Below are 25,128 nucleotides of genomic sequence, written 5' to 3'. Positions count from 1 at the left end.
TGGTGTTGAATTTTGCTATGTTATTTTGACTATTAGCATAGTGGTGTATTTTGAACTTAACTACTGCTGCATATATGTATATATTTTTTATTTTTATATTTTTTTGTATGGAGTCTGAACAAAGCCAAAATGAAGCCAACCCCCAAAGCAAATTTTGACGAAACCCGTGATGTAATGCCCGCCAAAATACCCTAGAGAAAATAACCAACTATTTAACCAATAGAGATAATTTTCTTTTTAAATCATTAAACCAATGTGCAATACAAACAACTCAATGATCATTTACATCTACTTAAGCATCCTCTAACCATGCGCATAATCTACTCAAGCATATGATCTTAAGAATATAGTACGCAAGTGGAAATAAATAACATTTTCATCATCTGCATTCCCTAGGGTATCTCAACGCCATTACTTAACATGAATACAACAACATCATAAAATACCATCACACATTCATTAACTCTAACATTCATTCTTAACATTTATTCCTTCCTATGACATAAGGTATAATCCATTTAATTAAGCTATCATAAACACATTCCATCCTAATTCAATTACCATATATTACCCTTAGATTCATTTAAAACACCAATTCCAAATGTTCCTAATCTCCCATTTACTTATTGACTATCATACCATCATTATTTCATTACTAAACATTGCCTACAACATATCTAATCCTTTTTACATAATAATAATAGACATTCACATAACATAACCAAGAGACAAGTACAACAAGTAATTACTCCTTTTCCAATTAAGAACATGAACTCTAATCCATCCAAGACTTATTCAAAGACATCTTTTATTCAACCATGATTCCAATTCCTTATTTTCATAAATAATCAATATCCAAGATACAACATAGATTCAACAAGAATTAGAACAACATATCCTATTACAAATATCATGATCTCAATCTACTACATCCTTTTCCATTACATAGGAATACAAGATCCTCTTACATCAATTACATAGTTCTCATCCTACAAATACGACTATCCCATGAATCCTACTAATATAAATGCCACATAAATCAATCTGCTTCAAAATTCCATCCAATAGTTGAGGAGATAAAGAATCCACATCTACGCACAACAACATCCAACGAAGAACATCCCAACGAAAGAAGGCTTCAAACCACCCGACCATGAGGAACCATAAGGAACCACCCCCCGTGCTACGGAGAATGACACAAGGTCCCACACACACTCTAGACCTAGGCTGACACCTAACAACCAAAGAGATCTCAACAAGCAACCATCACAATTGAACAACAACCACATATACAATAGTCCAAATCACATCACATGGCTAAAATCAATAGCATAAAACTCCTAGAGGCAAATCAACAATCCTGACATAATTAACAAGGACAAATGTAGGGAAGAGTGTCATCACATGCTACCCTCACAAAGAAGGGAATTTCACACCCTTGATAGACATGCGAAACCGCAGCTCAACCTATGTGAGAATCAAGGGAGTACAGTTTGCCATCCTCATGGCCTTCCCAATCATCCTGATCCTGTACTAGCACTCCAGGCATGAGTTGGGGCCCAACACCAATTCATTATCTTGATTAGATGAATCCTAAATACCCAACCCATCTAATTAATTATTAAGATTATCATTTGATTAAATAAGAAAACTTTCATGAGATCCTGGAAGTCTAGACCCACAAGCATCTTTACAAAGAACCTCTTGGTGACCTATTCTCACATGACCCCGACCAACTCATGAAAGCCCACTCCCCCAAACCATGTTCCAAGACCTTAGGGTAACAACAATACAACAAGAAGGAGGCTCATCCAATTGTCCATAATAACATTCATAGATATAAATCCATATGAAACAATAACCAAAAAGCCATAATGCCAAAATCACATAATGTAATCAAGAGCCTCATATCAAATGCCAACCAAGGACAGTGACTGATGGGACCCAGTCCCAGCTGTGCCACTCACCCGGTTTCTAGGGCACAACATACCTTTAACTATACGAGGATTCTAACTAACTAAGAGGACGAAGGACTCAGCATGAACTATGCATACTGCCTCAACAATTATATAAATCATAGCAAAGCACGATTCTTCGTGCTGGAACCATAAGATGCCAATAAATGCACAATAATCCACTTCTGATCACAAATACAAATCTTAAACAATAAGGAAATCTCAAAAACAACCTTTGGAGTATAATAGAGACTCAAAAATCTAACTTAGAAAGCCAAAACTATCCCAGAAGTAGAAAGACAACAATTTGGCGCATTTGCAAGGTTAAACAACGCATTCAAAAACTAATTTAGCGCATATATTACATCTTGTAGCACATATAGTGGATCTTGCAGTGCATATGTATGACAATATTGTTGTCCTCATTTTCGAATTTTCAAAAATGTGACAACCCCTACAAATTTTTGCTTAAAATGTGTCATTTTTGTCTCCAAGGTGCGTTTTACGAGGTGCAAAACTCACATTTGTTAGTGTCAAATCATTGGGGGGTGTCTTTGCCATCATTGTCCAAATTTTGGTGAGTTTTGGTCTTCTTTTTCCTAGCTTTTTGTGCAAATTCGGGTTTCAGAGCAGTCAGTGCAAGTTGGAAATTTACTCTTAAGGCATGCTTCCCGAGGCAAAAGTTTTTCTCCTTGTTGAACTGGACTGATCTTCGGTCCATCCTCGATTCATGTTTCAAATTTCATCGCGTTTCGAGTTCGCTTGCTATGTCTTTCCTTCAATTTCGGGTTTTTTCTTCCTGACTGCAGGTGGGAATTTTTTTTTCTATTGCAGGTTAGGAATTTCCTTTATGTTTGTGTTGTAGGGGTTTTTTCTAGCAATTACAAGTGCACTTTATTTAAAACTTGTAACTTGTAACTTGCTTTTTATTTTCCCTTTTCCCTTTTTGTCTTCTAAGTTGTTTGTAGGAACTTTTTGGACAAATTACAAGTTAAATTGAAAATACAAGTTTAATGAGAACTTACAAGTTCTCATAAAAGTTCCTACTTTGTGCTTTTAGTTGTAATAGGGATTTTATTTCCCTATTACAAGTTTTATGTTTTTATTCCTTTTAAACTTGTAATGGGGATTTTATTTCTATATTGCAAGTCTTTTTGTTCCTTTATGTTTTTAAAACTTGTAATGGGGATTTTATTTCCCTATTACACGCTGTTTTGTTATTTCTTTTTGCTCTTCTTCCTTTCAAACCTGAAATTGCTCAAGTAAAGGAAAAGTAATGCAATTGAAAACTTGTAAAGGGGTTTTAAAAACTCGATTGCATCTTTGGAGGGCACATTTGCTTGTAGTTGGAGAGGAAAAATCCGATCTACATTCTTGCTCTCACAAATCTGATTTTTGTGGCATTATTCCCTTGAATCCATCCCACATTCTTGCTATGCTGTTGGAGATCGATGGCTGGTGCCATGTTTTTGGGATTCAACGGTTTTGGCAAACACGTTGTGCATAAATGTGGGGATTTTTGGCTCCATTTTTTGCTGTGGAAGCTCCACGTTTTGGGTGCCCATATTCTGCCATTGTTGCCACATTTGCAACACGTTTTGCATCCTTCATTCATTGAAGAGTGTTTGACATCAAATGTATATCTCCTTCCAAGCCGTTTTTTGTGGAGTGGGATGAATGGAAATCCGTTTTTAGCTGCCCAGGAATACCAACGTGTTGGCTTCTTCACCTATTTATAAGAGCATTACGGTTTCTCGCAAGCTCATTTGTTTTGACCAAGTAAGATTTCGGGTTTTATAAATCTGATTACAAATTGGAGTTTTTTCCCTCTTCCAAAGTTGTCAAGCTGTAAATGTGTCTTTCCTTGTCACATAAAGTTTGCCATTACCAGTCAAAATCATTCTTTCCATTTTCCTCATGTCAAAACCCCATTTCATCCATTCATTTCACTTACATCCATTTTTCCCCATTTAACGTCTACTTGCAATTGGAATTTTAAAACCCGATTGCAGTTGCGTCTTCACTTGTAGTCAGCCTTCGAGAACTCGAAATTGGTCCAAAATGCACTCAAAAATGCTTGAAAATGAGTCTCTAGCATGCAATTACAAGTGCAAACTTGTAGTTACCCATTACACATATGAAGTTGCATGTTTGTTCTCCACAATTGCAAGTTAATGCCCTTGTTTTTCCACACATGTAATGCAGTTTCCAGAACCCGAAATTCACTTGTGAGCCCATTTTTGCATCAATTTATCCCTTCCCTTGTCAGTCTTGTTTGCACACACGACCTACCAAATCAATAAATTAAGGCATAGGCCTTATTTTGCAAGCACATTTCAAGATTGGAGGATGATACAAAGAAGAGATACAACAACAATTCATGGATGCAAATTATAGAATGCTTTCAAGACAGAGATGGTCATGACATGAAGAGGAAGGCAACCTTTTCCCTCATGAAGAAATGGTACTACCCCAAGCATGTGAAAGGTTGGAGTTCGCTGGTTAAAGACACAAAGACTATCAAGAATGCAAATTCCCGTTCCGGTTCGAGATGTATTCACCAATCCTGAATACTTCAAGTTCTAACATCCTGAAGCAGCATGAAGATTTTCAAAACAGAGGGTGCTGTAGTTAGAGTTGTGTCTTCAGACACATAGAATAGTTTCAATTGTGTATTTGTAATTTTGTTTTGACAAGTTTATTTGTAAAAAAACAATTTTGTAATTGCAAGTTTATCACTTGCACTTTTGTAATTACAAGCCAATTTAGAATAGGACTTGTAATTTTGAATAAGTCTTAGTTAGTAGTTGGAATAAGTCATGGTGGTTGAGAGAATTTCTCAAGTCAGTTAGGATCCTCCCACCTTTTTCTCAAGGCTCCTCTCCTATAAATTTTTGAGGGGGTCTATTGTAATTTGAGATCTTTTGGCAATGCAACAAAACTTTGCCAGTTTGTATGTACACTCTAAGACTCTGAGCTTAGCTGTAAATCAGATTGCAATCAATTAAAAGAGGCAAATTGCTTTCAAACTTTGTGTTGATTCAAGGTGTTATGTGACGACATTTTCTAGAGATTGATTGTGAGTTTTGAGGTGTTATACAAGAGGAATTCAAGTTCAATCTTGCAGACTTTGAGCTACTTATTGTGTTTGGAATTTTAGATTGGTTTTAAGATTTGATACTGCAGACTTTGAGCTGCTTGTCACTTCTGAAACTATTGTAGGACGCTTAAGCAAAGAGGTAACTTGCAGACTTTGTGCTGCTTTTATTTTCTATGTTTGTGCATAAGTTGTGCACCATATGGACAGACTTTGAGCTGTTGTGTGATGTACATTGTTATCATTTTGAGAAGGTTGATAGGATAGTAGAAGTGCTGAAGACTTTGTGCTTTCATTTCTGTTTTCCCATCCCGGGGAAGTGACATAAGTATTTGTGCTTTCATGGAAACTTTGCTTCCCTTTATGTTCCAAAATCCTACAAAAAGTCTCATTTCTGTATTTGATGTTATTTATTTCCAATTGCTATTACTTTTCTGTGAAGAGAAAAGAGTATAGTTTTTCTTGAAAGAAGAAGAAAGACTGCTGTCTCACCCATATTAGATTAGTTTAGTTTGTAGATAGGGGAAGCTTTCTCTAAATTAGGAGAGTATCATACTCACACACTATGGCTGAAACCACAATTTTGCACATTCCCCAGGTGTACAAAATTTTCAACCAACAAGTATATCGCATTTAACAATTCCGACAGCGCATATAATAAGTTCTGCAACACTTATATTACATAGGGTGGCGCATTTATAGACCAGGCTAGCGCATATACTAAACAGTATAGTGCATACACCAAAAACTCTAACGCATGCATCCAATAGGATAGCGCATATAAAATAGAGACATAAAAACTCAGAATACGAAGATAAAATTTACGACAATGTCGAGAAAAACAATAAGACTTTCCGAACGACACCGGATCTGATCAAATAGAGACGCAACGACAAATATAAACCAAGAAACTTATTGAAAAGTCAAGTGGTAAATCAAAACACAACAATGCTCCACAAAATGACACAGATAAGGTTTCCGGCTATTCACAATAAACCAATTACAGAGCACAACAATGAAATCTCCCAAACATTGAATCACAAGGGAATACACCAAAACAACACAACTTGAATATTCACAGTCCTGAGCTGTAAGGCCGAGAGGGATCAAAAGCATTCACGACAAACACAAAAAATAAGGTCCATAGAATACAATAGTTTCCCAAATAATATTATGTTTGTAAAACTATATAAATAATCCTACAACAATATCAAATTTCCTACTCCTTCAGTCAGTCTTTTTGCAGACAATATTTTCAAAATGAAAATGCAAAGAAGGATAAAAACCCCCAACCTTGAATATTGAAGTTATGGAAAAATGAATTTGAAGAAGCGCAAATCCAAATCACAATCCAGCCAAGCGAAAATCCAAGCTCCAAGCAAATTGAAAATTAAATCTTCAACAAGGCATAAATTCTCCAGAAAGCCAACCCATGACAATGCTCAAAAATCAATTAAATAAAATTTCATTCAAAACCATGAAATGTGTCGGCCAATCAAAATAATTAGAAAATTTAATATTTCATACCTACCATACCCAAAATCGAGATAGAATATTATAAAATAATATTATTTAAATTACCCAAATCTCATAACCAATCATAAAATAGGGTAGGTAGATTATAACACATAATTAAATAAACCATATGGGTAATAATATAAACCCCCAATTAAATATTAAACCACAAACTCAATAATATAAAATCAATAATAACTAAACAATAATAAATAAATAATAAATCAAAAGCTCAAATGATACATATTCAAATAAACATTAAACCACACATTAATATTAAAATACTAATGCTATCCATTAATTTAATTTAATACTTTATAAACTATATGGATCCATTATTTATTAATTTAATAACATAATCACAACTCCACAAGGCAACCTGACATAGGGTTGAACAACATACCACATGACGCCGACCATCGACTCAAGCCAAGAAACTAACTGACAAGGGTATCAACTTAAGCCTAGAGTGTGTTGAAGGAACTTGTTAAGGAATTTGATCAGAGATAGAGAAGATAACAGTCTTACGATATTTAACAAGGATGGACTTTAACTGAGATTACTGCAATGAATATTGTTCCCTTCGATTTGTATCTAAATATAATTCTGTAATATTAATCTTTTATTTCAATGTCGACAGTTTTCTGGGTTGTGAGATTGCCACGATGATTGATCAACATGCCCGAAAGTGTCGATGTTCTTTGGATATCTATAGGGAGACAAAGAGCCATGCCCACGTAGGGGCATGACTTCTACGTGGCTTTATGCCACGTAGAGTCATGACCCTACGGGGACATGACCCTCCGTCTCTCATCCATCGCATTAGTTAACAGCGATGGTGCTCGGCTGTCTTAACTAGTGCAACCCGATAGTTATCGGGATTATATAGAACATGTCGTTTAATAGATATGATTTAATAAATATATATATATATATATATATATATTGATTTATTCAATCCGATGGAAGCTATACACTTAACACTCCCTCTTAGCAAAAGAGGATTGAATTTCATAATTGAGTTTTAAGGAACAACCTTCTAGATATACATATTTATTTGACATGATCATTCACTCAGGAATATTTACTAATGAAATACTTCATATCTTAGAGAGATATAGATTATCTGATATCCAACACTCTGGGACAACAACTATTTGAAGTCTTATCAGATTACTACCTTGATTCTAGTGACAATTATAACATGTCATTATCATAGGTGAAACAAATTTAGTATCATGATATCCGACACATTCCAGGACAACAAATTAATGTAGTCAATCATGATATTGTTGTTATCATAATTTCCGACATATTTCGGAACAACCATTAAATGATAACAACACAGTAACTCATCATAGGGAATTTAGTATCAAGATTTCCAGCACATTCTGGGACATCAACTTAATGTAGTCAATCTTGATAACAGATCAGGGTATTGTTAAAGTCGTCACCTTACAATAGCGATCTTACACTTACATGAAAGATCGTCACCTTTCATGACACAACACATACATGCAATATTGCATCCAAGATATTCATGAACAATGTTAATATTAGAAATTTCCATTATAATTTAGTCATACCAAGTTTACCTCTAAGGTATTCCACTTTCAATTTTGCAAGAGGTTTGGTTAATATGTCGTCACTTTGCTCTTCAGTGCTGATGTAGGTCAATTTGATAACATCTTTGTCTACCATATCTCTTATGTAATGGTATGGGATCTCTATATGCTTGGATCGATTATGAAAGACTGGATTTACAGAAAGTTTGATGTAGCTTTGATTATCACAGTGAATCACAGTGGGGTCTAGTGGTTTCCCAAATAGTCCAACTAGCAATTTCCTTAACCACACTACCTCACGTGCTCCCATGGAGGCAGCCATATATTCGGCTTCAGTGGAACTCCGAGCAACTGCTGACTATTTTCTGCTAAACCAGGATATCATAGCTGATCCAAGACTAAAACAACACCCTGTTGTACTTTTACGATCAATGGAATTGCCTGCCCGGTCGGAATCAGAATACCCTTGGAGTTGTATCTCAACGTTTTTGTACTTCAGGCCCAGTCCAATAGTGCCACACAAGTATCTCAGAATATGCTTAGCCGCCATTAGGTGAATCTTCTTAGGTTCGCACATGAAATGGCTTAACACATTGGTAGCGTAACAAATATCAGGGCGAGTGTTTACTAGGTACATAAGAGATCCAATGATTTGTCTATAGTATGTAGGATCTGTAGGTTTTGAATCTGCTGCTTCACTTTTGAGCTTATGAAGATTTGTTTCCATTGGAATGGAGAGAGGTTTACAATCTATCATACCAAATCTGGTCAGGATATCAGTGGTATATTTTCCTTGATTTAGGAAAATATAATTCTCTTTTTGCCATACTTCTAGGCCCAGAAAATAGTGCAGTAGGCCTAGATCTTTCATATCGAATTCAGACACAAGATCTTGTTTGCATTTTGCAATGAGGTGATCTTCTCCTGTAATCAACAAGTCATCAACATAGAGAACAAGTATTAACATGTCACCATCCAATATTTTGAAGTATATGTTAGAATCTGCTTCATTTTTGGAATATTCTAGTTTGGAGAGATAACTATATATCCTTCCATACCATGCCCTGGGAGCTTGCTTAAGGCCGTAGAGAACTTTTTTTAGTCTACACACATAGAGGTTTCTATCCTGTGTAGCAAAACCTTCAGGTTGTTCTATGTATACTTCTTCCTCAATAATACCATTCAAAAAAGCAGTCTTTACGTCCATTTGGTGTATTTTCCACTTTTTGGAAGTTGCAATGGCAATGATGGTTCTCACAGAAGTATATCGGGCAATTGGAGCAAATGTCTCTTCGTAATCAATTCCAGCCTTTTGAGAGAACCCCCTGGCAGCAAATTTGGCTTTGTGTTTTTCAATACTACCATCTGGTGCATATTTGATTTTGAATAACCACTTTGATGAGACAACTGATTTGTCTTTTGGTCTAGATACAATATCCCAGACATCATTCTTTAGTATAGATTGGTATTCCTCAGTCATTTCATCTTTTCAAGCTTGACATGTTAAGGCTTCTTCAACATTTGATGGTTCAGATTTTGTAAGTTCAGTCATGAGTGCAACATAGCATGATTGACTTCTTGTTTTCTTATTCTCTTTGAAGATTTCATCAGGTTCCACATTATTTTCTTCAATCATCTTTTTTGCCCATAGTGGTATTTTCTTGTTGTTAGGATTTTCAGCATTCTCCAAATTAGGTGATTGAAGTTCATGATTTTCTATGCTATTCTCCCTCTGATTCTCAACTGTAAGATTTTCATCTGATTATGTGGTTTGATCATCTTCTGCACTTAGAGAGAGTTTATAAGTAGCATCTTCTTCAAATTTGACATCTCTACTGATTTCAATAGATCTTCGCCCTGGAATATAGACTCTATATCCTTTAGTGGTTTCACCCCCCTGAAGTTCGGGTCCTTCGGTCCAGCTAATACAAAGAAACTCTTGCTCCCCCTAATTTGCAGAAGGTAGGGCCTGGGTTCGAGTCCCAGGTGGTCAGGTAAGTAGTAATAGGTAGCCAACAAATATGCCTTTCTTCCCGGAGGGTTCTAGGTTGGTTCTCTTTTCTTTAGGAATGTGAATATATATGTGACAACCAAAGATTCTTAGATGGCTTAAATCTGGTTTATTTCTTGTAAAGGCTTCTTCAGGTGTTATATTCTCTAGGATTGAATGAGGACATCTATTTTGAATATACACAGCTGTATTTGAGGCTTCAGCCCAAAATGAGATATGCAGATTTTGATCATGCATCATAGCTTTAGCGGCTTCGATGATGGTTCTGTTTTTTCTTTCTGTGACTCCATTCTGTTGAGGATTATAAGGTACAATACACTCCCTCTTAATCCCAACAGAAATGCAGAATTCTTTAAAATTTTCAGAGATGTATTCACCCCATTATTTGATCTTAGAGTCTTTATTTTCTTTCCAGTTTGATTTTCCACTAAGGCTTTAAATTCTTTGAATTTTGATAACACTTCATTTGATTCCTTGAGTTTTATGAAATAGATCCAAGTTTTCCTAGAGTAGTCATCAACAAATATCACGTAATACAAGAAACCCCCTAGTGATAGTAATGACATTGGACCACACAAATGAGTGTGGACAAGTTCTAATACAACTTTGGATTTGTGTTCACTTGAGGGAAAGGACCTTTTTGAGTTCTTCCCTAGAGCACTTCCTTTACAAGTTCCAACATGATCAGATTTTAGATTTGGTAATCCTGTGGTAATCTTTCCTATAGAAGGTAGGGCACTAAATCGAAGATGTCCTAATCTTCTATGCCAGATTTCATTAGAGTTTGATACTTCATGATTTAGTGCTTGTTTTTGAATATTACATAATTTGTATAAACTACCATCTCTAGATCCTATAGGAATAGCATTCTTTATATTAGAATTTTTAGGCCAGAGTAGAACTTTATCTTCATGGAAGGTGACACGATATCCTTGATCAACTAGTCCTGAAATAGAGACCAAATTCCTTTTGATACCTGGTACAAAAAGAACATCTTTCAATTGTAGTGTAACTCCTGTTCTTAATTGAATTGAGCAGGTCCCAATTCCTTTCACTGGATAGGTAGAATTGTCTCCTATTGTAACTTCTTTAGTTGAGTGGCCTTCAAAGGTTTCAAATTGATCTCTAAATCTGGTTATGTGTCGAGAGGCTCCATTGTCAATTATCCACATATGTTTGTTTGAGTTTAGTTCACTTGATAAGGCTAGGAAAAATAGAGGATTCTCTACTTCCTTGACTTCAGCTATGGTTGCTTGAGCTTTCTTCCTTTTTGGACAGAATCTGTGAGTGTGTCCAAATTTATCACACTTGTAGCATTGAATCTTGGAGAAGTCTCTGCTTTTGTGGTTATTTCCTCTCTTCCGTTTGAACTTCCTTTTCTTCCCTTTGTTGTTTGTGTTAGCATGTAGTGCTTGAATTTCTCCCTCTTTGTTTGGACCCAATTCTCTTGTGATTAGCGGAGATTCTTCTTGAGTGCAATCATTCTTGAGTTGATCGAATTTTGGTAGTGTCGGACGAGCACTAATGCCTTGAATAAAGGATTCCCAATTGGATGGTAATCCATTAAGTGCTATTAGAGATAGCTCCAAGTCATCTACATTATTTCTAATAGTTGATAATTGGTCTTTTAACTCTGAAATCCTCATGAAATAGGATGTAACTGATTCTCCTTTGTTCATGTTTATATGTATTAATTGCTTCTTTTAGGTGAGCAATCTGCTTGCATTATTTATTTCATATGAGTTTGAAATGGTCTTAAACATATCATAAGTTGTAGTAAGTTTTGAGATGGTTGGAAGAATGTGGTCTTTAACAGCGTCAATTATGATTTTCTTAGCCTTGTTGTTGTGTCTTTTCCAGGTTGTTTTCTCTGGCTCTTCTTCAGGCATCTTAGTGTCTTCTTCTATGTATGCATCTAATTCGAGTTCTTGAAGAATTGCTGTTATTCGAATTCTCCATGAGACAAAGTTGGATGCGCCTTCAAGTCTATCCTCCACTCTAACACTGTTCACCATGATTGCTTTCCTTCGATTCTGAATGCAAGTCTGAAAAGAGTTGTCTTTATTTTTTATTATTTGTCTATCAACTTGGCTTTGATACCATGTTAAGGAATTTGATCAGAGATAGAGAAGATAACAGTCTTATGATATTTAACAAGGATGGACTTTAACTGAGATTACTACAATGAATATTGTTCCCTTCGATTTGTATCTACATATAATTCTGTAACATTAATCTTTTATTTCAATGTCGACAGTTTTCTGGGTTATGAGATTGCCACAATGATTGATCAACATGCCTGAAAGTGTCGATGTTCTTTGGATATCTATAGGGAGACGAAGAGCCATGCCCACGTAGGGGGCATGACTTCTACGTGGCTTTATGCCACAGATAGTCATGACCCTACGGGGACATGACCCTCCGTCTCTCATCCATGGAATTAGTTAACAACGATGGTGCTCGACTGTCTTAATTAATGCAACCCGATAGTTATTGGGATTATATAGAACATTTCGTTTAATATATATGATTTAATAAATATGCATATATATATATTGATTTATTCAATCCGATGGAAGCTATACACTTAACAGAACTCATGTCATCTCTGATCAACTTGCCATTGGGATAAAGACACACTCAGACTTGTGAGACTAGGTGGAGTTGATGTCTAGTACCTGCAGTCCTGCATCCACCAATAACCACAAGGCAACATATACAATAGCATATATCATAAATAATCAGACAAGTGAAGAGAATCGCAACATCATATCATGCTCGTAATGAGTGATATGACATTGTCTCTATCACGAATACAGTAGTAATAGAATCACAACAATCATAGCATTATCTTATCCAACATAATCATGAAATGGGGTTAGTACTAATAAGATATCATGATGTTATCATAAGCAATATAATCCATCCAAGAATAATGAGTGCATATAGATCATCAAGTATAAGTCCATTTATCATAATTATCCAGGATATATCATCATTTATAATATATATAATGTATCAAATGTCAATATAAAATGTCTAGCATTATCTATAAGCATCTGAAATATAAGTCAATCCATAAGTACCTACCAAACATCATAAAAGAGTCTAAACAAGTCCATCGACGCACACAACAAAAGATGAATCAAGGAGGGACACTACACGCAAACCTAGACTTTAAACCCAAACCTAAGCCCGAACTAGGACCAGCAACTTAGAGACAATCAGAATCCATATTTTTTTTTTCAACTCATTGTTTTTTCTTTCATGTTGCTATTGCATTTCTTGCATATTTTTTTATTTGCATTCTTGTGTTGTTTTTGCTTGTATATTTGATTTGCTTGTTTTTTCATTTTTACTTGTATTACATGTCATGGGCAAAAACATGAGCATAATTTGTGGACCTTAGAATTATCTTTCTTTTTAAAGAAATTTTCTGGGGCAATATATCAAATGGGCAATGGCATCAAATTTGGTAGCAACCCATTCTTGTACACTAGTATTTGAAATTTAGCTATAATTACTTTCAATGATGAACAACCCAAATAGATACAACAAAAGCTATTCACATTCACAAGACATGAAGCACAATAAAAAATAGAGACAATCACTGGAACATATGATAGAAGCTTGCAATTATACATATGATTATCATAATAATGTACAATTCTGCATAGAAACAGACAACATAACTTAGGGAGAAGTGAGAGTTCTTCAAAGCTGCATTGATTTTTGTCAAAAGATGGACATATGGACAAAGCAACGTCAGGTTTTTTGGTTGGAAACAACTATCTGAACACCCATATACATTTGACCATTCTTATGTAAACTTAAAAGTAGTCATACATACGTTATGTGACACACTACTTTTTTTTATAGATAAATTAGTTAAGGGGTTCTAGAGGGGCCCTCACCCAATCTGAAAGATACATGGGTACAAAAAGAGAACTGAAACAAACTAACAATAGACACTGGGAAAGAATAAAAGAGAGAGAATATGGACAAAAATCCTAACAAATTAGGAAACCAGCAGGAAATCCTCAAATTTGCCTCAAAGACAACAGAAACAAAAAATTGAGAGCTGGACCAGCCAAAAATGCCTTGGTCAGGCCAGGACTGCAACCAACCTCCAGGTACAATGAGAGAGAATGCCCTCCATCGTCCATTGGGAACTTTGTCCAGTTACATCTATTGTTTCCTTCTGAAGCCTTTCTACCTCTGTTTTGTATCCTCTTCTCCTCTTTGGTTTCTCCCGAGGCTGGAAACAAACTGAGTTAATCCCTTCAACTGCTGTCTGCCACCCCTGAACCTGGGTTTGAATTACTCCTTCCTTTGAGAGTGGCTTAGATTCACCTGCTAAACCTGATGACTTCCCACTGATATCCTAATGCAACTGCATCTCATCTTGATCCACAGTTACCTGGGAGGGAACTTGGGCAGAGGGACTATCAGAAGCAAAAAAATAGCCATGATTTCTCCATAGAAAGTCCTCGTTTGGTTTTCCTGGTGTGGTAACCCAACAACAGTTTTGATCCAAGCTACTTTCCTCACAGAGCTATCCTTTTGACAGTGACAATGATGTTTGCATGGCAAACACCTAGAAGGAGGCCCTTAGAAGTCCACATGCAGCCATGGACCAACAAAGGACAAAGTATTCAAAGAATGAGCTACTGGCTGGTCGAGGTTGAGCTGGAGACATGCCCTAGCAAAACGACCATAGAGTCATTTCTATCGAGATCCATTTTGAGAAAGGATCCTTTGTGATCCACTAAAATGCAACGTTTTTTCAGATCTGCAAACTAAAGTGAGGTTGTAGAAATGAACCCAAGAAGGCTGTTTGGACAAGATAACCTTATCAGGATGAAAAAAAGGTTGCAGGGGCATAAGAAAGACATGTTGTACCATGAAACAGAGGCCCATGAGACCTAACTCGCTCCTTATCAGCTATGGAACCAAACTGCATCAGAAAAAAGCACTTTCCCAAACATTGAAAGGGGGCTGATATTAGACTACATAACCTCCATCCAATGAGACAAGGCCGAAACCTTCAAAGTCTTGGCTGCGAATTTGACAAAGATATCCTAAGGACTAAAAGCTACTCCAGATTCATTGAAGGCAGCTGCAGCCATGAAGCATCTTCAGAGAAGCGAAGTCTAACTTGAAAGAGTTTTGACCCGCTTGTTCTATGATCTAAAATGGAACATATCTCATTGGTTTGGGTGTGCCTTGAAGTGTCTCTTTGCCAAAGTATACCCAAAAATTGTCACCTGCATGAAACTTGTTTTCTACCCTATGTGGATCATGGCAATTTTTAAACCTTGCTTGAGTCTTTCTCGAACTTGAAGATGGATTTGTCTAATCTTATCAATCAACTTGGTGTTACACCAAGTTTCACAAGACTCGCCTAGAATTGCCAAGTTTGGCAAGTCTCAAGGTGGTGAAGCTGGTCTAGGCCAACAGACTTGTGAATTTGTTAGATGCTACGCCCTTAATCCTAGAATATACATATGGCTATGAGTAGTCGGCTTGTGGCTACCTTAACTCTTAATTAAGTCATATTATCATTATTATAGTGTTATTAGGTTATTTAGGCCAGCCTAGGGCCTATATATTGTTATCTAAGTCGGCTTGGGTTATATCCTAGGGATAAGTAGGGTATATATAGGAGGTAGCGAATCTTATTTTATTATCAGATTGTGAATTGTGTTCTCAGTGGAGATATTTGGAGGTTTTCCCACTTAAGTGGCTTGTTATTCTTGAGCTATTATAAAGTATTTGCAGCATATTTCATATTATCTGCCTCTTTTGTGCAAGTTACTTTATAATAGGGTTCCTCACAATTTTATTGTAACACGATGCTCTACAGTTCACAAAGTTTATTTTACTTCACATAGCTTCCTACACGCCTTCCTTCACAGGGCTATCTTCAATTGTTATATTCATTGATGCATAGGGTCTATCGTGGCAGATCTATGTTCCACGGGGACACATCCCTGGCCTTGGTACCCCCATATTGTTAGAGGATGTTTGTATTGTTAAGTTACAATAAATTTAGGTGTTTTTAGAGGATGTTTGGAGTGTGTTTGTAGCAGTAGTTTGATTTGGTTGTGTGTAGTGCTTCTGGGTAGTTTGATTTCAGCTTCCTGATATGATTTGAATGAGATTTTACTGTGCTTTAGTTCTGTTTTGACAGTCGTTACAGCAGTTTCAGCATGATTACAGATCATCCTCAGCTACAATCATCATGATGTGAGGTATTTTGGGTTGGGTATAAGATTATATGAATTATCAATAATAATTGGCCTCATTTTGGATATATTAGCAAACTGTTTTTGTAGTCAGAACATTTAAATCATATTTACATCAGAAATATCTCGTATCATGTTATATTGTAATGCATTGCCTAACTACTTTGTCAGTTGTCATGTGAAATCTCAATTCAAGTCTAATGCTATGTATTAATATCTATGATGAATGCTTTATCATTGTTCTGATATGCATATTTGAAATTTCTCTATATTTATAAATCCCCCTATTTTTTTAAAAACCGTCCCCTGCTGTCCCCTAGGAAATGGCCCAAAAGTACATGCCCCGCCATCCCCTGTCATCTCCGTCCCTGAAACTCCGTGGAAAATAGTGGCAGATATCATGGCTATAGTCTGCATCATCATTTAGGACCTATCTTAGATGCTTGTGCTGACTTGCTGTAAAATATGGATGTTGTGATGAGTGATGCAGGCTCCTCGAAGCCATAGTTATACTTCTAATATTTCATTTTAATGCCATGGATTAGAATCCATGTGTTTTGTATACCCTCAAAAAAAAGTTATACTGGCTAAAAATGTGGTCAATTAGTGTGAAAAAAAGTTAAAGCCATACTTAATAATAGAAATAATAGTTGAACAAGAAAAAATCTTTCCAAGTGCAACTAAGAAAGATGATAGCAAAAATGAACTTACAAGATGAAAACTTTGGTTCGCATGCAAAGAACATTAGGAGCCGAGCCACAAATGTCTAAGCAAAGGACAAGTGCAAGTGTTGTTAGAGTAAGCAATATAAAAGCTAGAAAAGAAGATCATGGAACTAGAAAGAGTGATGGATACGCTTGAGCCGCAACTTTCGGATGAGGAAAATGTGGTACATGAGCCAAAGAAAGAAGAGAAGTCAACATTAGAAATACTAGAAGTTGTTATGAAACCTGAGCTAAAGAAGGAACACTCAAAGCATCAAGAAAGAAGAAGGAACACTCAAAGCATCAAGAAAGAAGATGGAGTAGACCTTGGAGGAATCCACCATGCAGATGAAGGTATGGAACTTAATGAAGAAAAATATATCTTATTGATTATTGAGACTGCAGATCAGCAAGAACTTCACCTACATGATGCCAAAGAGAAAAGATTGCTTGTTCCATGCATAAGTGAGAAAGATGTTCTTGTGTAAAACAAAATCGTCAAGAAAGAGTCTGTTGAATGTTGTTATCAAAAGCATGAAAAAAGAATGTTAAGCACTTAGGTCAGTCTTGTGATGTTAGATTAAAATGAGCGAGAGGTTCTGATGCAAGAAACTTATTAGATTAATTTGCAGACAAATTCCATTGAAAGGTATGTTGTAGAAGAGAATGATGATTTTTGCAGAATTTTAATATCATTGCATGATTTTGGTTATCATGAGAATGAATTGAAAATATAGTTGTTGGTAACAACAGAAAAAATTGCAAGTCCTAATGGAGTTGGATAGCATAAAAAGGCTCATTGAAGAGCTAACTCTAAGTTTGAAAAAGATAAAAATTGAAGAAAAAAGTAAAACATAACAAATAAGAAAATGTTGCCAAGACTGACCATATAGTCACTCTTGTAGATTTGCAAGTAGTGAAGAATACATTGAAAAAAATGAAATTAGAATATCTGCATTTGATTAAAGACAAAGATATGGTCATCAGAATTGCAAAAAATGTTATAACTGCATTTGAGGAAATGAAGGAAAGGATTGATGAACTCACTTTGAAGCTTAGTTCAGCCCATGGTGAAATCAATGTACATGAAGGGTAGTTCCTAGAGAAGATAGAAGTTGTAGATACAGATTTAGGCACAAATGAGAAAGTTTTGCAAGGAATTGTGGATCAGCAAACAAAGCAAATTGAGGAAGACACAATCAGATGGAAATTAGAAATGATAGCTTCAAAAGATAACTGCATAGAGTTGGGTCAACATGAAGAATGGTCTTAACAAGAAAACAAGAATAGTTTTCAATATTTTTTCTAGATTCCATTGGGTTGCAGATAACCCACTCTTTGAGATGGATGTAGAGATATCTCTTGCTTCAAGTTCTTTAGCTTGTGATGATATTAGAGTGGTACAATAGAAGCCAACTAGATCACAAGCAAGATCGAGGACCTAGGAATTACAAAATTCCAAGATTTATTTGGGTTCCTAGTATTTGTAGAACGATTCAATGAGGATGAATTAATGGGCTGAATCAACTCGCTTGAGGACAACCAATCTTTAAGAATACTAAATGAAGACCTTCAAAACCACACAAACCTTTGTGGTACACACCATTTTCATAAATTTTTGAAAGAAAAAGTCAAGGGTGATATTTTTTTCAAAAAAGAAAAAACATTTAAAATTTGTCAAAAGTGTGATGGGTTTTCTATAGGTTCTTTGGGATCTATTTGGATACTGCCTGAGTTCATCTCGGAGGAACCAATCTCTCCATGGACGTGCCCTAGCAAAATTTGTAGGGTATTAAACTAGACCATGGATTTGATTGATCACTAGGTGGATATGATAACATAACATATACTATATATTTTCCCATTCATGGGTTGCGTTGATAAATTCTTAATCTTATAGAGAGATCAAAAATCAAATGGGTCCCTCCCCAAATGGATTGTGGAAGTTCAATTTTGATGGTGTGTATTGAGGAAATCCTAGTCCCTCAAGTGAACATTGTCTCATTCGAGACTCTCATGGCACATTAATCAAAGCCACCTCAAAGAAGCTTGCCTCGAGAACAAATAATGAGGTAGAGGTGGGAGAATGGATTGTGGAAGTTCAATTTTGATTGTGTGTATTGAGGAAATCCTAGTCCCTCAAGTGAACATTGTCTCATTCAAGACTCTCATGGTACATTAATCAAAGCCACCTCAAAGAAGCTTGCCTCAAGAACAAATAACGAGGTAGAGGTGGGAGCTTCGTTCCTTGGCTTTAAGATGATCAAATCATGCCTTTTAAATGAAGTGATTATTAAAGGCGATTCTATGGCAATTGTTCAATGTCTTAAAAAAGACATTCTTTGAATTGGACTATTCAACACATTTTAATCGAAGCGTTAGTTCTTCTTGGCTCCACAAAGGGATTAATTTATCTCCCATTGTTATAAGGAGGCCAATAAAATGGAAAATATCCTATCAAATTGTGACATAGATCAGCAAGAGACAATCATTATATGTGATCAAGTTCCAAGTGAGAAGGGTTGGTTTTTGTGTGGCAATATGAGAGTGAGGCAAGCCTTGTTGCCAATTGATGTTTGGGCAATGCTTTGGCGGCAACGTTGGTGATATCACTTCATCTCATTTCTTTTGGTTTCCATTCTTTTGCAATCTTTCATCCTCCCACCTTTGTTGCACTTGGTGTGTGGATTTTGTTTTTCTACATGGGAAATATGGAAAGGGTAATGTTGGGTTTAAGTGTGAGGTAGATGGCCTTCTTTGGCGAGATCTCTTTAGGCTAGGCTCTGGAAGGTATTCTTCTTCCAAGAGGAAGATGTGAAGCAATTGTGGAAATCCTTGGTAGGGATTTCTTGGAGGATGCCACATGACTCTGTGTCAACTCAAAAATTTCTTCAATGTTTGTAAGTAATGTTCTCATGATGATAAGGGACAAATAGCTAGTGAAAGCTTTGGGTTGTTTTTAAATTAGGAAAAAGTTCATAGTGGGCTTGATGGAAGTAGTGGACAAATCAAACCTCTCTAAGATATTTATGTTGCCATGTGTTGGAGTTGAATTTTTGTGGGTTGGCCTCAATTCAAATTGTCAAGCCATAGAAGCTTGCATAGAGGCTATTATCAAGGAACTAGCCTCCATTCAGCATGTTCTTCATGATGGTTGTTGGTTAGAAGGGTACTATTTGATGACGGACATGGCTAACCTCTTTTGACATGAACAATTGTCTCCTATCCAAGAATGCTTTAACATGGACAAGGCAAAGAAGACCATAAAATTTCTTACTTGTCGAGCAGCCTTTGTCAAGCATGAAGATGGTTCTTTCGGTCTAGTGTCAAGTAACTTATATGTTCGTGGTCTAGTCTATAGGTTGGCGTTATATGTTTTTTGGTCAATGTGATGTTTTTTGCTTGTTTGTTCTTCTAAGACAATTTTTATTTTAACTCAAAAGTTAGTTTACTATTTATGATATCCTCCATTTTATAGGTATGTTGAGTCTCTGCTACAAAATATGTATGCAATGTTGGCTGAACAAAATGTGTAATAGTTTATGAACATGTTATAGGGTTGCTGTCAATCTTGGGTCTATGTTGTCGCTAGAAGTTTGTATCTTTTGTTAAAGTTTGTTTATGCTTCGATCTTTTTTAAAATAGAAAATATTTCATTTCTTATGACCTTAATATAATGGGAGAGGGCTCAAATTTCAAATTTTAATAAAAAAAAAATATTTACATTTAAATTTGTAAATTTTATATGATAATATATTAAAATTTATTATATTTCTTTATTAATATATATTATATGTTTAATAGAACTTCAATTATATATAGTATTATATACTATGTAGCTGTCCCCTTGCCGCTCCACAACCATTCGTGAAATTTTGGAAATTTTTTGCTATCCTTGGAAACTTGTTCCCTTCTCTTCCTATCCCCCCATCTTGGAAACTTGGAGAAACATTGGAGAAAACCCAAGATGGGTGAAAAAATCTGAAAAAGTATGCAAATGCATTTCATTTCACTATCTTAGTAGTTTGCTAAAGGTATTGCATCAACAAAATGTCTCATTGAGATTTACAACAACATATACTAGCACTTGCACCAAAATAAGGTGCAAGGGTTAGGCTGATAGTAAATATACTTTAAATAATATATTAGAGGGTAAAAAATCACATAATGTGAAAACTACATAATAATTACTTCATTAACCAAAGTACAGACAATAACTTAGTAGAGTGCCACAATATAAAGATCAAATATAGTAGCAAACCAATTATTGCTCAGTGACCTTTATGGGAAAACTGCTGCTAACATAAGGCACAACTTTACAACAGAAAACTCAAATCTTCTCCCAAAGTATTCTTTCTATTGCCTTGTTTGTTCTAAGATAGTATTATGCTTGTGTACTTATATGTCTCCCAACAATGCATAGAAGATCATAAGTTCACATGAGGCAAGACCTTCATAATTTGGAGAATCTTGGAGCAATGATATTGCATGGAGTTGATGCAACAACAATGAATAAACTTTATTAGAAGCACCAAAATCATAGCCCTTAATAGAAAAGAGTGGTTAATCCATACATTAGAAAGATCTAAAATAATAAAGTTAGAAAAATCTTAAACCCTCATTTTGAATTTGAAACTTTAAGCTATATAATGATTATATATATATATATATATATAAAGGAAGGATGTTAAGTTCTAAAATTTAACTTGAAACCAATGTTATTAATACATACTTATTTCAAGTTTCAAAGTTTAACCTTTTTTATAATTTTGTAAGTTTCAATCGTAATTCTTAAATAATTTTCAGAAATTAATGAGATTCATTTTTTATTTCAAAATTTAAACTAATAAATTACATTATAATTTTTGGTAGACAATTATTAATCTAAATATTAGATTATTAATAAAAATAGTAGACAATTTAATTTATAAGTATTTAATTGATATTATTATTATAAGTTCACTATTATCATAAAATAACAGTAGACAATATAATTTATAAATATTTAATTGATATTATTATTATTATAAGTATTCTATTATTATGTATTCTATTATTATTGTTTCATATATACTAATATGATGATAATAATGAAAACTAATGAATGCATACTTACAATTAAAACTAATTCTTTGCAAAGATCTGATGTGATATGAAAGAAAAGTACAAAGCTACAAGGGTAATTGAACAAGCGTGTAATTAGGTTTTGTGATTTGAATTTATTTGAACATTTTGGTTAAATTTCACATGTCAATTCACTTGAATATTGTGCTATGCATCTAGTTTGACATATTTTTCTTTTCGTTATTAGTAAAAATATTTTATGTATTAAAGTTGGATGAAAAAATTAATTGTTTTGATATATCTCGGTGTATTTTATAGATTAAAATCTAAGATATATATATTAAAAAAATATAATAAAATTTTACTTTATGAATTTATGAATTTTTAAATATCTATTATATATAAGATTAGTTAAAGTAGGTGTACTAGGGATTGTATTCTTATTAGTTAAATTTAGCTATTATTACAAGGTGTAAATGCCCGTAGCTATAATGCTATTTGTGGCCAACATTTACCATAGACATATTAACGTATTATTTAATCGTTCTACATTATTGATTGATGGAATTCACAAGGAGGAGGTTTTATCATTGAAGAATGACAAAAAGATACCCTTAATCACATATGCCACAATAATGTTTTAGGATACTTCACTTTGAATGTAATTTTTTTATCATCAATACGGAAGCAAATCCATATTCAAGGGTGAACCTACATATGGACAAATTGTTTGGACGATAGTTTCCCGGATTCAAACTTCATCTGCAAATGAATTTAAAATTATATGTTTGTTAAATTCAATGTACGACACACTGTTCAAGGATAATTATAAAGTTGAATTTATATATATAAAAGCTTATATTCAAGCCATAACTTGTTGGAGACATTGAAAGAAATCTTCATCAAAAATATATTTCATTTTTCATTTTGTCATTGTCAATCCGAAATATAATGATTTGTACATAATACAAGCCATGTATCTTGTCAAGAAGGCTCCGTTAAAGTGCGGCCATATGAGGCAAAGCGAAGAATTTCCGCAGAAGCAACACTAGCAATTGATTAAACCGAGGTGTGCACTCTTTTCCGAGAGGAGCTTTCATGTCCGTGTTTTCTCATGAAGTTTTCGGCACACAAAAAAGGATGGTGTAAGACAATAGATGAATCCGGCAGAATTTTCCGCCAAATAAAGCCTATCGGCTAACAAGCCTCTCCACATTTGCTTTGCTTCTTACACAATGAAAACCTTAACTTTTCCAATGCAAATCCACTGATTAAGCATAGAAAGGAAGTACCCACAAAGAGCCAACCCACGCAAGCATGTGATTATCCAAGTTATATACCTCCTTCATTGTTCCATGGTGCCTAGGAAACATAAAGCATGTCCAATGAATTTATTCAACATCCAAATTCCTTCATCTTCCATTCTTTACCAGTAACAATACTAGTTTGTCAATCTGCCAATATTTATTTCACTACTTCATGATGAATTGACTATTGTGAACATGTCTTTGACATGTTTGCCTCCTATGTAAGCAATGAATTCACCAAACTCAAATTTTTGTTAGGGTTACATTAATAGTTTGTAACAAAGGCAGCAAAGATATTTCAAACCATGCTTGATCCCTTCAAATCCATTTTTTCAATTGTCATTCCTCATGTAACATCTAAAGTAAGTTTTCACAAGTGCAAGTCTTGAGAAGTGACTTCCAATTGACCACATTGGTCTAGATTACATGACTTGATTTTGGTATCACCATGGATTTAAGGAATGTTGTGCTAGCATGTATGCCACAAGAAAGTTGAATAGAGTTTGGTTCCTCTTATCCATCCACCTATCTAAAATGATAGTGTAACTAGTTTTTACGCCCTCCTTGCAATGTTCAAAGAGGAGATAACTACCATCTTGTATTGCATCCCTCAACATGACAAGATCAAATGCCACATGAGGGGGCTTTGAATTTAGGACTCACAACTGCAATGGCATCCACCATAGCTTAGCTTATGGAGATTTCACAATATTGAATGACAAGCTAGAATAATACCAATAACTACCAATGGCCTTCATGGCTTGCTCACGATCAACCTTCCTCCACCTTGCACTCTCCAATTGGTGTAGTATGAGGTGCGAATAAGACATTAACTCCACCCTATGTTAGGTTGTTATGAAGTACAAGGTGCTAAGGAATTGGGCATAGGTTGTGATGGCTCAACCTCATCTAAAGAACTGATTCTATCCTCAAAAGATGTTGATCCAACTATTGTCCTTACTTTCTTTGCCCCTTTTTTAACAGGACTCTAGAGTCACCAAAGCGTGATGTGTGACATGTAGAAGGTGCTTTTTGTAGGGCTTAACATCATGCCCTCCCACCTTTGCTAAATGTTATTTACCATGATAAATGCCTTCATAGTATTCAAGGCCACAAAAATTGCATTTGAGTTTGTTTGAGTTAGGGATGGTGAAACCATACATCCATATAGAGTCCATTTGTCGCTACTTGATGACTTGAAATTTGTAAAATATAGGCACAATTATAGCCATTAGAATTAGGGTTAGAACATGGTACACAACAATTTTTAACAAAATTGCTAATGCTAATTATAACCTAAGCATATCCTAAAAATCAAATAAAAGTTCCAACTCCAACATAAAACCTAAAAGTATCAAGATTTAAGGTTTGGGATAGTACATATGTAATGTCCCCTTCCTAAGAACTGGCAACTCGTTGAACTTAAGCATATTTAGCAGGTTCCAATAGGCTAACGAGTTAGGATTAGGGAACTCTTTGAGTTTGATGACCGTTCAGTCCAGCTAATCCGATAGTATTAGGTTTTGCTTTGAGCTCGCTTGGTTAGGATTTGCATGATGACTCTTTCTAGAGGGGTTCCAAACATTTTGGCCGTTTTTACTATTTTTAGTAAGCAACAGTCTGGACACCGACTTGGTTAGTTGGCAATGTCACTATTTTGGA

General features: G+C 35.1%; 1 protein-coding gene across 8 annotated transcripts in view; it reads left to right on the top strand.

Moving 5' to 3' along the window:
- LOC131040287 (uncharacterized) overlaps nucleotides 1–25,128 on the top strand; it is a 118,919-nt gene that overhangs the window by 25,099 nt on the left and 68,692 nt on the right. The window contains exon 1 of one of the 8 annotated variants that reach the window (XM_057973661.2): nucleotides 12,024–12,127. The exons of the other annotated variants lie outside the window; for them this stretch is intronic. Coding sequence (XP_057829644.1) covers nucleotides 12,053–12,127 — 75 coding nt within the window. The 5' untranslated portion in view covers nucleotides 12,024–12,052. Of the gene's footprint in view, nucleotides 1–12,023; nucleotides 12,128–25,128 lie in introns of those variants that run through there. 8 annotated transcript variants of the gene reach the window in all.

This window comes from Cryptomeria japonica, chromosome 9, assembly GCF_030272615.1.
Source record: "Cryptomeria japonica chromosome 9, Sugi_1.0, whole genome shotgun sequence".
Lineage (NCBI taxonomy): Eukaryota > Viridiplantae > Streptophyta > Pinopsida > Cupressales > Cupressaceae > Cryptomeria > Cryptomeria japonica.
Note: the sequence above shows the minus strand (reverse complement) of the source record. Positions and strands in the feature narration are given on the sequence as shown.